Source organism: Gorilla gorilla, chromosome 9 (genome assembly GCF_029281585.2).
Source record: "Gorilla gorilla gorilla isolate KB3781 chromosome 9, NHGRI_mGorGor1-v2.1_pri, whole genome shotgun sequence".
Classification (NCBI taxonomy): Eukaryota; Metazoa; Chordata; class Mammalia; order Primates; family Hominidae; genus Gorilla; species Gorilla gorilla.
This window is the reverse complement of record NC_073233.2, coordinates 108,205,701-108,219,729: the sequence shown is the minus strand read 5'-3', so window position 1 is coordinate 108,219,729 and position 14,029 is coordinate 108,205,701. Positions and strand designations below refer to the sequence as shown.

General features: G+C 35.7%; 1 protein-coding gene across 1 annotated transcript in view; it reads right to left on the bottom strand.

Moving 5' to 3' along the window:
• CNTN5 (contactin 5) overlaps positions 1-14,029 on the bottom strand; it is a 1,330,348-nt gene that overhangs the window by 44,009 nt on the left and 1,272,310 nt on the right. The window contains exon 21 of the mRNA XM_019035685.4: positions 6,454-6,563. Within this exon, the coding sequence (XP_018891230.3) occupies positions 6,454-6,563 (110 nt within the window). The remainder of the gene's footprint in view (positions 1-6,453; positions 6,564-14,029) is intronic.

Here is a 14,029-nt window from a genome sequence, read left to right as displayed (position 1 = left end):
AAATGAATAAATAATAAATGAGATTCAAATGAAACATACAGAAAGCCACGTCAGGGAAATGTGAGATGAAATTTGACTGCCAACTTAGGGTCAGAATCAGAGTCAGGCTGCAGCCAAATCAGGAGAACCTGCAGTCAGAAGTGGGAAGGGAGAGCCTAATGATAGCAACTTGCAGGAGGGAGATCAGGTAAGGCTGTTAGAGATTTAAGGACTTTACTGCCCTTAATGATGCCATCTTCTCTCCAAATGACTCTTGCTCAAGTGTAGCTTCCCTCAATTAGTAGAGAAGAAAATACAAAGATTTCAGAGACAAGTGAATCACAAATAGGTTCCAGTTTGATTATTTATTAAGGAAAATGCATTGAGGTGTTACTAGTTAATACCACGCTATGTATTCCAGGGATACAGTCATCAATTTCAAAGTGGAACATGGGTATGGACTTGACAGAAAACATATTCTAGAAGGAAATAAATCTGTGTACATGACTTCAGAAATGATATCTTGTTTCTAATTTACCTTCTCTATAATGCTTGGTACATCAAGGGAAACACCATGTTAAAGTCTCAATTTGACTTCTTTTCACTCTTTTTGAGGCTAAAAGAGTTTTCTGCAGTGGCTAATTATACTCACATTATAATATGTGGTGCAAAAATATATTCAGATGTTGAATTTTGCTCTTAACCATTTCTGATACCAACACTGGAGAGCTGGGATTCTCAACACAAGAATGAATACCAAAACCCCTTGGTGTCCTGACAAAATACAGGAAATTCCACATCAAGTAAGGTGCTGATGGGCTGAGAGCTCTGAAATGACGTTCCCTTGCCCTCAAACTATTTCCACCAACCGTTCTTTAGAAGCAGTGGCACTATTAAGGTTACTAAATGTCTACAACTTGAAGTTACTAATTGACAACATAAGGGATATTGATTATTTATTTGATTGTGGAAGTTATCACCAATAACCTGTAAACCAAACAGGCACTTTTCCATCTTTATCTCACTTGATCTCTTGGCAACATTAGGCATAGTTGACCAGTTCCCTCTTTTTGGTCAACTCCTTTAACTTTTTTGATTCATATGTGGTATTCCTGCTACAAAACTCATTTATTCTTGCCAGCCTCCTTGCTGATTCTTCCTCTTCAGCTCAACTTCTAAATGCTGAGTGTGCCAGGACACAGCAGGACCCTCTTCATTCCCCTCTGCTCTTGTTCTCTCCTCTCCTCTTGAAATTTTGTCCTCAGATGCTTTTCTATGGTAGCATGGATTTAAATACCACTTCTATAATGGCCATCTCTATGTTTTCAGCCCTGTTCTCTCAATTAGACTCCAAACTGGCATGTTCTACTGCCTATCTGACTTACCCTCTTAGATTTCTAATAGGCATCAAAAATTCAATGTGATTAAATAGAACTCTTGATTTCCTAGCTTCAAATCTGTTCTTTGTTCAGTTTCCTTCATTTTTTTTTTTTGTAAATGGCACAATTTACCTATGTGTCCAAGCCAGATATGCAGGAATCATCATTTCTCTTTCCTCCACATCAGATCAATCAGCAAATCCTGCCAGCCCTGCCTCTAAAATACATCTGCTTCTCTCCCACTCCACTGCTTTGGCTGAAGTCTAGGTCACCATCATTTCTTGCTTGGATTATTGTGATAACTCTTAACTTCAGTTCTCTGACCTTTCTTTCTTCTCCCTTTCATTCTTCATATAAGAGCAGCCAGAGTGATTAAAAAAAAGAGAAACATAAATCGGACATTGTGACTTCCCTCCTTAAATTGTCTCAATGGCTTTCTACTGCACTTCAAATAAAAGACAAACTTTTTTTCATAACCCATATATCTATACCTATCTTGTCTCTACCCAACCCTCGAACTATTTTAATTTCCCAGTGCTTCACTTTCTTTCTGTTCTCACAGGAACCAGGTTTGCTATACCTTTGACCCTCTGTGTGTATTGTTATCAGAGTTTATCTTATTACTTATTTGTTTGCTTGATTTTTAAAAAAAAATGTTTTCCCCCATTAGGATGTAACATTCATAAGATCAGAACCTTATCTATCTTATTCATGTTCTGATTCAGGAAAAATAAGAGGGGCAGCTGAAAACACTGTCTTCTCTAGTTTCAAAGTGGTTCATAGTTAATGCTTTTGTAGTAGCTTGCTGTTTTAGACTTTGCAGGTGAAGTTAAAATTATGGCTAGAAAAGTGACTCATAGGACTGATATTATAAGTACATAAAATGTGAAATTGATCATTTTGGTTTTGGTGACAAATGCCCTTGTTTCAATGTTTGTTTTATTGTCACCGTGCTCTGAATTCGACCATCAGTAAATATAGGTAGGATTGTGGTAGGGATAGAGTGAAAAAGACGGATAAAAGTAAACAAAATTGTTAAGCTTTATGGGTTCATTATATTTTAGTAATAATTAGGGAAATCTTTTACTAAGTGACATTTTTGATAGAGAAAAATAAGTGGGGGGAAGAGGAGAGCAGTAAGTTCCAGATGTGTTTGGTGAAGGACAGAGGCAGAACTCTCTTTCGAGGGAAAAAGAATACAGAAAAGAGAGGAAAAGAGAGATCCTGATAGCTTCACCTATATCATATTTAGTGTTAAATCTACATGCAGCTATTCAGTTATGAAACAGTATAAATCAAAAATAGTCTTCACTGAATATACTTAAAATAACAGTTAATGTCATGTTTAGCCAAAGTTTTCATTATGTTCTGTTTATAAAAAGCAAAGAATTTCACAATTAATGAGATGTTGATTTTTATTTTCTGGTAACAAGATGCCATATTTTGAAACTACAATTTTTAATGCACTATGAAATAGAATAGTTACTATGTCCATGAATTCTGTCCCGGTTTGTTTGTATAAAGTCATTGTCAGAATTTTCGTTGATTTATTTTAATTAAAAAATGTCATTGTGATGATTATTTCAGAATTCGATTCATCCTTGTTAACTTTCTGTTTTTAAATATATTCCATTTTTGCTTGCAATAAGTTATTTTGAATGAAGCTGATCTAGTGAAAACATTGTGCTCTGATGGTCTTGACTGTCACTCTTGAGTTATCTTGATCTTAACCTCCAGTCAAGCCTTCATTATCAGCATTCCATAAAATCTCTCTCATCAAGGTTACTTATGGTCTCCACATTGCTGAATCCGTCTGGAAATCTCAGGTCTCATCTTTCTGAATTCCCCAGCAGCATCTGACAGCATGGAACATTCTCTCCATTTTGAAATTCTTCTCTTGGCTTCTGAATTTCTTCAGTGTCTCCTCCTTAGTTTCTTCAGCCAGACCCTCTCCTCTCCTTTACTGAGTTCCAAATTGTGGGCCACCCCAGAGCTCAATTCTCAGGCACCTTCTTTACCAAATATTCAGTGATCTTAGCTGGTATATGCATACAAACTATTTATATCCTGATGATTTCCCATAGTTATAGTTCCATCCCCAGTCTTCCTCTTAACTTAAGACCTGCTTGAGAACTCTTTTTAGAAATAAAAAAAGTTCCTAAAATTTAAAACACCCGAAACAGAATCCTTGATTTTCACTGTAAAACCCACTCTTCTTTGTGAGTTCCTCATCTCTGTGAATGACAATGTCATTTACCTAGTTTCTTGGGTCAAATATTTCTGCAATTATCTTTGTCTCATCTTTTTCATAGCCTACATGTAATTTATTGTCAAATTCTGTCTCACCTCAATTCAAAATATATTTTAAAAGGTCCACTTCTTATCAACTCCACTGCTACCACTCTAGTTGAAAGCAACCTCATCGTCACTGAGGTTGGAACAGCTGCCCCTCTGCTCTTCTGTCTGAGGCCCTCCCCAGGGTCTATTATCTACCTTCCAGATTGAGAGAGGCTTTAAATATGTCAGATCTTGACTTGTCCCTCCCAGTTTGAAATACTTTATGACTTCTTATACTTTGGATGAAATCTGAACTTCTTTCTATGGTTCCTAAGACCCCAGAAACCTGTTCCTTGTCCTGCTAATCTCTTCATCATCATCCTGCTCCCACTCTCCCTGTGCTCCCTACTCTCACCAAAATCATTCACTTCCTATTCTTTGAAGAAGTCCAGCACGCTAGTACTTCAGAGCTCCTGGGCTTGCCATTCTCTCTGCCATCTCTCATTACATCATGTCTCTACTCACACGTCGCAACCACAGAAAGGTTGATTTCTCAAACCTGTATAAAATATCAGACTCTCTCACTCTTTACCTTCTTGCCCTATTTTTTCTACATAGCCTGTATCATCAACTGAAATTGTATCTCATATTTTTTTTAAAAAATCATACGCTTATTTCTTAGCTTGTTGATTATGTGCCTTCCCTACTACAATACAAGCTTCAGAAGAGCAGGGACTTTGTTTTGCTCATTGGTTTGTTCCTGGCATTTAGCTCATTGTCTGGTACTTAATAGGTCTACATAAATATTTATTGAATTAAATAATGAATGATTTATATTTAGGAAGAGAAGAATTGTGCACATGTGATCTCTGCAGGACCTCACAGAGAGATGTCAACACGGTGAATCATAATGGTTATCTGAGTGTCATGCTATTAGGGCAGGTATAAAAAAAGCTTGAGGGTGACTGGCTATATAAGGGGAACATCCCTTTGAGATATAGGAGCCTGGGTTGTCACTCTTCCGTGCACCAGAATATACTTTGTGGCTTTCTGAAAGGTATGCACACCAGACGTCTGCCCCAGATGTTCCGATTCAGAGGTTTAGAGTGAATTCACACTAATGTAGTTCTTTTCAGTTGAAGTCCCCAAAAGCAGAGCTTGAGATAGGGATTTTGGTGCATATTATTTACTGTGAGGATGCTTACAGGTTTAAAAAGGGAGGAACTCAGAATGGGGAGCTAGAGGGAGCTGAGCAAGAATGTGGTTCCAGGAAATCTGGCTTTGGCCTGATGCACGCAGCAAGGCTCTGTATCATAAACTACACCATAAAGTTCTTTCCTTCTTGAGGTAAGAGACAAGTATCAGTCAGTCATTGATCTTAGGCTGACTAAGTGAGGCGAGGTCACTTTCCAAGCAATGTAGCTCTCCTCAGTGGAGGGCAATTCTCTGTAGTGGGAGCTGAGAACCATTAGCAGTCAACACTCACAGCAGTTGGAGGAGGCACCTGTCCCTCCTCCATAGAGAAGGGAAACTGGACAAACCACCACAGTGTCTTCTATGGTTGGATAGAAAGGGGCTAATTGTGCCACACAAACATTCATTCATTCAACATATTTATTGTGGTCAGTTATGGGCCAAATATATATACTATCATTTGCTGAGATTTAATGATGAACAAACATGGTCCCTGAAGCATGGATTGGGAGAAACAGAAATATTCATCACATAAACATGCAATCATAATGAGATACTAAATTATCATTCCAAATAACTAATTGAAGCAAGATTGTAGAAATAAGTCCATGATATTGTATAAGTAGGTAATGGTTTCCCATAAATTGTTCTTGCTGTAACTCTTAGAAAGATTGTATAAATTTTTTTATCATAGAAATCATTATTTAATGCCAGCTGTATGTTAATCAAATAATTATTGGGCATTATTTGAAAACTCAAATAGAATTAAAAATATGTTTCAGCCTGGAAACCGTGTTAGTGTACAAGTCCTATACTTGATCATTGTTCAAAACACAAGATGATTTTCTCTTAATGGGAACTGAAGCAGAGGAAAAGTAAGAATAAATTTTTTTAAATGCAACTAAAGTCTTGGGTCAGATGCTAATTCTTTTTTTCTTTTAGACATTATCCCCCTAATTCCTCTCCATGACTGGCCAAGCAAGGCAAGAACAAGAACAAGAGCTGTGTGAGAAGCCGAACCTTGTTATCATAAAATATTCATGTTCACAGACTACTCACAATCTGCTATTCTCTGCGGAGGCTAAAATTTCATTGATGTTATTCATTTGATATGAAATGTTCACCATTATAAGGCTGGAATAACTATGTTTAAAAATAGCAACATTTAAGGGACCAAAAAAACTATCTGAATACATAGATACAATACAGATCATTAAATTCCAAGCAAAATTTGATAATTCAGCACTGAGGGTAAGAGATACCAATAAAGTACAAAAGGAAAACTTGTATTTATACATTAAATTATTAGAAAGAAAGACACAAAAACTTTTAAAATGACCAGTAAATTGGATACAATTAAATATCTACCTGTAGCTCCTGCTTTTGTCTAAAACTCTATTTCATCTTTTAAAAACATCTTTGCATAGTGCTATGGAAGCTACCGTACTGAAAAATAAACCAGTTAATGAGCAACATAACACATGTCAGTAAAATAGTATTTCTTAGTTTCTTTAACATAGAGCAAAATTTCTAAGAAATTCTGAAGTGTCACCAAGACCTCTCTTTAGGAGAATGTGATGTCAGAAGAAACAATAAGGCTTATTTTCAATCATTCTGTTCATACCTCAAATCCCTGTGGTCTTCCTAGACTCTCTTTAATGTGTTTCCATGCAACAAGAATCTCTGACACAGACACACTTGTCGCCTTGACGTCTGTGGGAGCAGCACTGGGTTCTGTATGAAGGAAAATAAACCACAATTATAAAAAGTTTATGTCCATCAAAGTATTGCGCCTGAGTCTGTCAGGTGTTAAATTCCTCTTACCTTATTTTTGAAATGAAGTGCTGTGGTAGTTATAAAAAACACAACAAAATATAAAGGTGATCCTTTTGGATTTCTATACTTGGGTCAAATCTCATCAATACCTTACCAATGACAAATGACAAATCTAGCAAGACAGGCAAAGACATTAATCCTTGGATTAGCTAAGACATTTCTGGGGAACTTAAATTTTCTGCCAGTCTAGCATAATGCCTATAAAAATGGACTATGGAGTCAGTGTTTGCTTTTTTTTCTTGTTGCACTGCTGTTGCTTTTGGCCTTAAAACATTTATTTAGCTATTTATTTACCTTTGGGTAAGTTGTTTTATCTCTTTCTAAGCCCTAGTTCCCTCATCTATAACATGACTATAATGAGAGTATTTATCTCATAGATTTAAATGTTGGCTTTAATTAGAATGTATATATAAAATATTTAGTACTGTGCTTGGCATTAAAAATGTTCGTTCACAAAATACCATATTATTATTATTTTATTTTTTATTCTGTGCATCTAAATTTTTATTCTGTGTATCTAAATTTCATTAGATTCTTTTTGTTGTTCCAACCACAAGACTACATTTTCATGATTATATAAGGAATATGTTATGAATCATGATATTTAAAAGGCATGCATTGACTTTTAAGACAGGTGCAGGTGGGAAAGAAAAGTCCCCGAAGGGTTCAGTGCTGTGGCTCAAAACCACCTTTTCATTTGTTTCTACATTCAGTGACCTTTCACACTATTTTTTTTTGAAATACACAATTTCTGACTGGCATCCATCAAAAGGTGCACTTTATTCGAGGCCGCACTTGATGTGAGGAACAAAATATTTCTAGTGTTGACATGGCTGAATCATAAATACTGTGTCACAAACACAAGTTAAATGAAATGGCAGAATAAAGGCCATACATTAGTTCAAACAGTTCTGTACAAAGTCTGTTAAAATTCTACCCCATAAAAATGGTACAGATTTTGGTACTAACCCCTTGTCACTGATTAGAGTTGAACTTCATCTATGAATTTTTTTTTTCAATTTATGGAACCATATAGCAAAGATTGAGTTCTAAATAAAAATGTTAAGAGGCAAACATTGAAGACATAATCATTTTCTGAGGTCTTTCCTTTTCTAAAAGAAGCTAGTCATACATGTGTCTGGAACGCTTTTATATATTATTAATTGAAATATATCAGTCAAAAATATCTACCCTGTTACTGCAAAAGGAGCCTGCAAAAGACTTGGTTGGTCCACCTTTGCACCAAGCAATGATTTTCTTTTGGCCAAACCTTTGTTAAAAACACTTGCTATAATTGTGTCATCTCAAAGTGCTTTGGCAAATTCACATTAAGTTTTACACAGAAGCTGACATTAATTCCTGCCATGGTATACGTTGAAATTTCTCATTCTGTCACCTTTTGAATATTTTTTATTGTTTTCCTTTGCTCCGTGGTTTCCCTCATCTCACTTTCCAACTCCCTATTATTTGTGCATCTATCCAATTTAAAACATGCATTCTGGAAAAATCTTCTATCTTATTCTAGAATTCTGATTACCAGACTTGCAATGGACATTTTCCCCATGCTATTTAGTGGGAGTTAAAATTCTTGATTTTGCAAGTAAATGAAAGAATGTTGATGTTTCTGAGGTGTGTACAACTTGATCTCTGGGATTTAGGATACAGTTTATTTGAAAGGAAACCACACTTTGAATATTGTTTGCTATTCAGTAGCAGTTTTACTTCTCTTCAGAATAAATGCATTGCAGAGATTTGTGTGCCAAATGCCTTCTTTCAGCTTTTATATTGCTGAAGCAATTACATCTTTGTCAAAGAAGATTGCAGGGGGATAAATAATTTCAGAAGCACAAAACATGTGGTGGGGTAGCAACCTTTCCATATCTCTTTATCTCCAAAGAAAGGAATTATTTCTCTATCAACTTTCAGTAGTACTGTACAAGTTTAAGTATTTCTCAAATAGAAAGTTTAAAAAATGTTAAAGTAAATAAAAATGTTCAGGAACCTGCCTCTGAAACAAGCACCTGAACTTTTATTTAAAGGCTCTAAGGATTTTAAATCAGGGTCATACCACACCTACATTTCACATTTGCATTTTGGGGAGCTGCATGTTATAATTTCATATAACTGAATGACAGTGAATCAATCAAACAAGAACTGAAGAGTCATTTTAATTTTTTTTCACCCTCTTAATTAATCAAGTGTGTCCAGCCTTGGCCCAGGACAGCTTAGAATGTGCACCCCCCCAAAATTTGTGAACTTCTTAAAGCATTATGAGATTTTTTTGTATTTTTTTTTTTTTTTTTTTTTTTTAGCTAATCAGCTATCGTTAGTATTAGTGTATTCTATGTGTGGTCCAAAACAATTCTTCTTCTTCCAGTGTGGCCCAGGGAAGCCAAAGATTGAACATCCCTGAATGGTATCAGAAGTTGATCTATGTTGACCTGAATTAGAAATTTCAGCATGTAAAAATAGTGACTTCTGTCAGATTTTCCCAGAAATTTTAGTATGTACTATTTATACCCAAGTGAACATTTTCAACTGGGTCAAAAATTAGTCTGCAGACACAAGTAGCTAACTGCATCACAGAACATCTGGCTTGCATTGAAACTGGCCATTCGCTTTGGGCATCCCATTGTAACTGAATGATGGAAAGTTGCAAACGGAAAGAACTCTAGAAGTCACTTGGCTCCAAAGTCACAAATGCAGGGGCAGTGGGTCTTTAGTCATATTTTGTTTGTCTACATCATGTGTTAGATTAATTTAAGCCAACATTTGAAAATAAGAATTTCTGGCTTCTTTTGGGGGATAAAAGGAGACAGTATGAAGCCTGAATTCTTGAGTGTTGGCCGATGAGGGTTAGTGGTGGACTCCCTCAGTCTGGGCATGTGCTTCTACATGTGCCAGAGTTCCTCCCACTCACAATTGTCTCACACAAGGAGTACTTTATTGTTTTTATTTCTTACCTCACTCCTATGTGCTTTGGAGTAATGGACCTGTTTTAAATCCATGCTCTCATTTTGCAGATTAGAAAAGTGAAACGTACAGAGGTTAATTTATCCAGACTCTACTTTCAGCTGCGAAAAAGCTAGAACTTGGGTCTCAAATGCTCTTTCCTCTGTTTTTAAATTGGCATAAAGAAAGAGGCTGGCTCATTCTTCATCTCCTAGAGTCCATTTTAAGTCACAGAATAAGTTTTACAGAAAACATAGATAGTTCCTTCTTTTGTTGCCTGATTGCTTCCAAATAACTGACAGAGGAATGGATAGAATAAGATTAGAAGTAAACAAAAAAGAGACAAAATAGATGTGGGGATAACTCAAAATACTAATAATTGCCATTTATTGAGGCTCTGCTGTGTTCCAAACCCTGTTCTTAATTCTTTCCATGTCTTAGTCTTCCCAACAACCGTATTACTACTACTAGCATTTTTCAGATGAAGAAATCAAGCAGAAGAGAGGTTAAGCTACTTACTCAAGATCCCACAGCTGCTTAAATGTGGAGGGAGGATTTGAATACAGGTAGTCAGGCCCTGAGCACCACACTGTTCTGCTTCTGTGCCTATGTCTATGTTACACTTACCTGATGCTTTTTCCTTTTCTATTTCTCTTTCTGCTTTGCCCCTCCACATCTAACTTCTCTCAAGAATGTTTGTGTTGGGCTCCCCATTTGGGCTCTCTATTTCTAGATCTTGCCAGAAACCATCTAGACCCCCATCATCACCCACTTAACCCTGCCACAGGCTCACTATTAACTCCTTTGATTCCTGTTTCACTGACTCCTTGGTAATTTTGAACCATAGCTGCACAGCTCCTCCTCAGTCATGTCACATTCAGGCATCTCTAAAACTCTCCTGATCTCTAAAGCACAGTATGTTTTCTGCCACTCTCACTCCCATCTATTACACTGGGGTAATTTAATAAAAGTTTAGAAACTTTTTCTGAGACTGTACTAGCATTATATCTAGTGGAATCAAAGACTTAGAGGGAAACCTCTTTTTTTTTCTGTTACTTGTGATGATATTAATTAGGCCATAGCTAACTCCTTCACTGTAATCTTGGGATATGTAGTGGACAGGTTGATTGATACGTTTGTTTCTGATAGATTAAAAATGTTGAACAGCATTACCATGTTCATGAATTTCGATGATACATTTGTATTAAGTGACCTAGCAGCTGGAGTTCTTCATGTAATATGGGGGTATGTGCTTGTAATATTGATTATACATCTGACTTTCCAAGAGATCCCTTCCCAGGAGACCCTTAGAGCAACAGCATTAATCAAAAGAGACTTTAATAAACTCCTTGAGAGAAAGGGTATGGTTTCATTATTTAAAAATTCAGTGAAGACAGCTGTAGTTGAACTTTTATAGGCACTAATCCAAATAGATCATCTGGAAAAGACAGGAAATTATTTCTTGTATTTTACAACTAATATGTCAATTTATTAATTTTCAAGTTCACATAAATCCCACTGAGCTCAGTTTCAGCTAAGGATGGATCTGGAGAATAACACCTTAGGAATATTAGGTTTTAATTTGAGCTGTGGTAGCTCCACTTGCAATGAGATAATTGTCTATTATATTCTGCAAATGAGGACAGGCTTTTTAGGTTTAATAAATATATGAGCAGGACTTTTTTTTACAGATAAGGCAAAAGCCAAGAAAACTAGAAAGGATAAAGGATAAAGTGCATCACAAGTAAATAAATCTTTCAACCTATAATTAACTGTATCAATTTTTCTTCTGTTTTTCTATTCGGTTTAATTGAATGCTCCAGTTCTTTTTATTTCCGAAGTTATGGTGAGAAGAACTAAGTGGAAAATGGTATGTTTGAGTATTCATTATTTCTTGAAATGTGGAAGAAAAAGCCAATTTAATTTTTTATCTTGGAAAAAAATTAATTTTTATCAGTTTTACCATGCATTTTGAGAACTTATTTTGAAACTTCACTATTCTTTTTTTTTAAAAATGGAATTGTTTCCAAAATTAGCATGTTGTATAGAATTATACCATACCCTAGAGGTCTGAAGTCAGGATTAGGAATGCACATAAACCTTGCTCGGTCTAAAGGGCAAAGATATTTGACACATGTACAGGGTACATGGATATCTTGGCAGGCAAATATCTCTTTTTCCAGGGCTTATGTCAGATGCTGCTTGGCACTGACAGAGTCATTAAGGGTTGCTTCTCTTGTGGCAACATTGAAAGGTTTCAGAGGCTTACGGGTGTTAGCAGAAAAACCATTTGAAACTTTTTCTGACAGTACTCTAGGGCAGTAGTAAACCTCAGAGTTGTGAGAGTTAAGGTCATATCCCAAGTGATTTATTGATCAAGCATCAACATTTGCAAATGATTATTTCTTTGAAAAACAAGTCAATTCAAGGTTTTCTCTAAAATAATGTAATTTTATTTGCATTCTGATACGCTTTATTGGGAGGAAAAGAAAGGGATAGAATGGAGAATGCACATACACACTTATAAAAGCATGTTCTGGTTATGAATGTCATCTATTATCCATGTTCCATTGGGAAATAGGTTGAGAAGTAGTACTGTAAGGTATGCCTTGTAATTTTTCTGTTCTCTGCTTCCCTCCCAATAACATAAATTCTGGTAGCTGCATTTGATATTTTTCTTCCCAGCTTGGTGTCGGCTGTGAAAAGGTGGCTTTTTCACAGTGCTTAAGGCATGTATCTGGTAAACTTGAAAGGAAGAGGAGGAACTAAGCCCATAAACAGAAATAGTAAGGCAGTCTCACTCCTCTTGTTCTTTACTGTATCTAAGAATGTGGAGGGATTTCAAGGTGATAAACAAGTGGATTGGGTTAATGGAAGAATAAGGAAGCAGGATTTGTCTTTTGGAGAAATACAATTTCGCTCCGATTAGTTGGGCTTTGGGCAAGAGTATAATGATAAAAGACACACTGAGAAGCTGTGTGAACCTCCATAGACACTGAGGGGAGAAACCTGCACTGGCAAGAGTATAATATATTATTTTATAAGTTTATTTCAGGCCTTTACTGTTTTTTAAAATGGTTTAATTTTTGAAATGCTCACTCCTTTTTAAGTAAAGCAAATTGCGAAGTGACTAAAAAAGGATGTTGATTTTCCCTTTTTATTGTATAGCAAAAGTTGATCTATTATTGCTATCTATGTTAGGACAATTGTTACAAAGAATGTTTTGTTTTAATCCACTTATTATTATTATTATTTTTTGAGAAAGGTCTCACTCTTTCACTCAGTTTGCAATGTAGTGAAGTCATCATTGCCATAGCCCACTGCAGCCTCAAATTCCTGGGCTCAAGCGATCCTCCTGCCTCAACCTCCCAATGTGTTGGGATTGTAGGCATAACCACTGCTCCCAGCTAAAATAATGTTTTAGAATATAGAATAAATTGACAGGGTTTTAATTTTAGATTTGTATAGGATTCCAGAGATGTTCTATTTTGAGACCTTCATTTTTAAAGTGGAGGAAGCTAAGCCTCAGAGAGGTGAATAAACTGCCCAAGATGGTCTAGTTAGTGTGATCAGATTTGAACTCAGGTTAATGCTTTTCTTTTCCCTTGTTCTGCCTTTCTTCGTTGACACACTCTAATGATGCTAACACTTTACTCATATTTACATATAAAGTTCCACATTTGTAAACTTAATTAGTGAGCAAATGCCAAATATATGCTTGAATTTCAGTGTCAGAACAAAGGACTCTATCCAGATTTAATTTGCCTAATATATTTCATATTTCAGTTGATTAAAATAAATGAAGTGTTACATTACTATGAAATATGTTACAGGAATAACCTCAGTGTCTTTAAAAGAAAATATGCATATTTTCTATCTAGCTTGAAAGAGAAATTTCCAAAGGCAAGCCATTTCAAGTTTAAGAAAATACAATGTAAAAAAACCCATGGTGGCTGCTATAAATTAATTTCAAAGCAAAGGTTGACAAAGAAATTACAAAGCTGAATTTCTTAAGGGCAGCACTGTTGTTACTATACAAAGCTTGTTCACAAACTTCTCCAATAAATCTCTCATGCGACCTTTGGTGCTATGTAATTGATAATTAGGTTCCAACATTTTAAAAGGAAAAAGAATATGCACTTTCTGAATAACACATATACTTCAAAATAGATCTTTTGAGCAATAAATAATAGAAAATATCACTATTGTGTACATTCCCGATGAGGCAGTATAGTGTAGTAGTTAAAAAATGTGCTTTCCAGTCATATAGACCTGGTTAAAATCCTAGCTCTGTCACTTACTATCATTTCTTGTAACTGTCACTTACTGGTGTGAATTTGAGCATGTTACTTAACCTCTCTGAGACTCAGTTTCCTGAAATGTAGATTAAGGCTTGAGATTCCAATTTCATA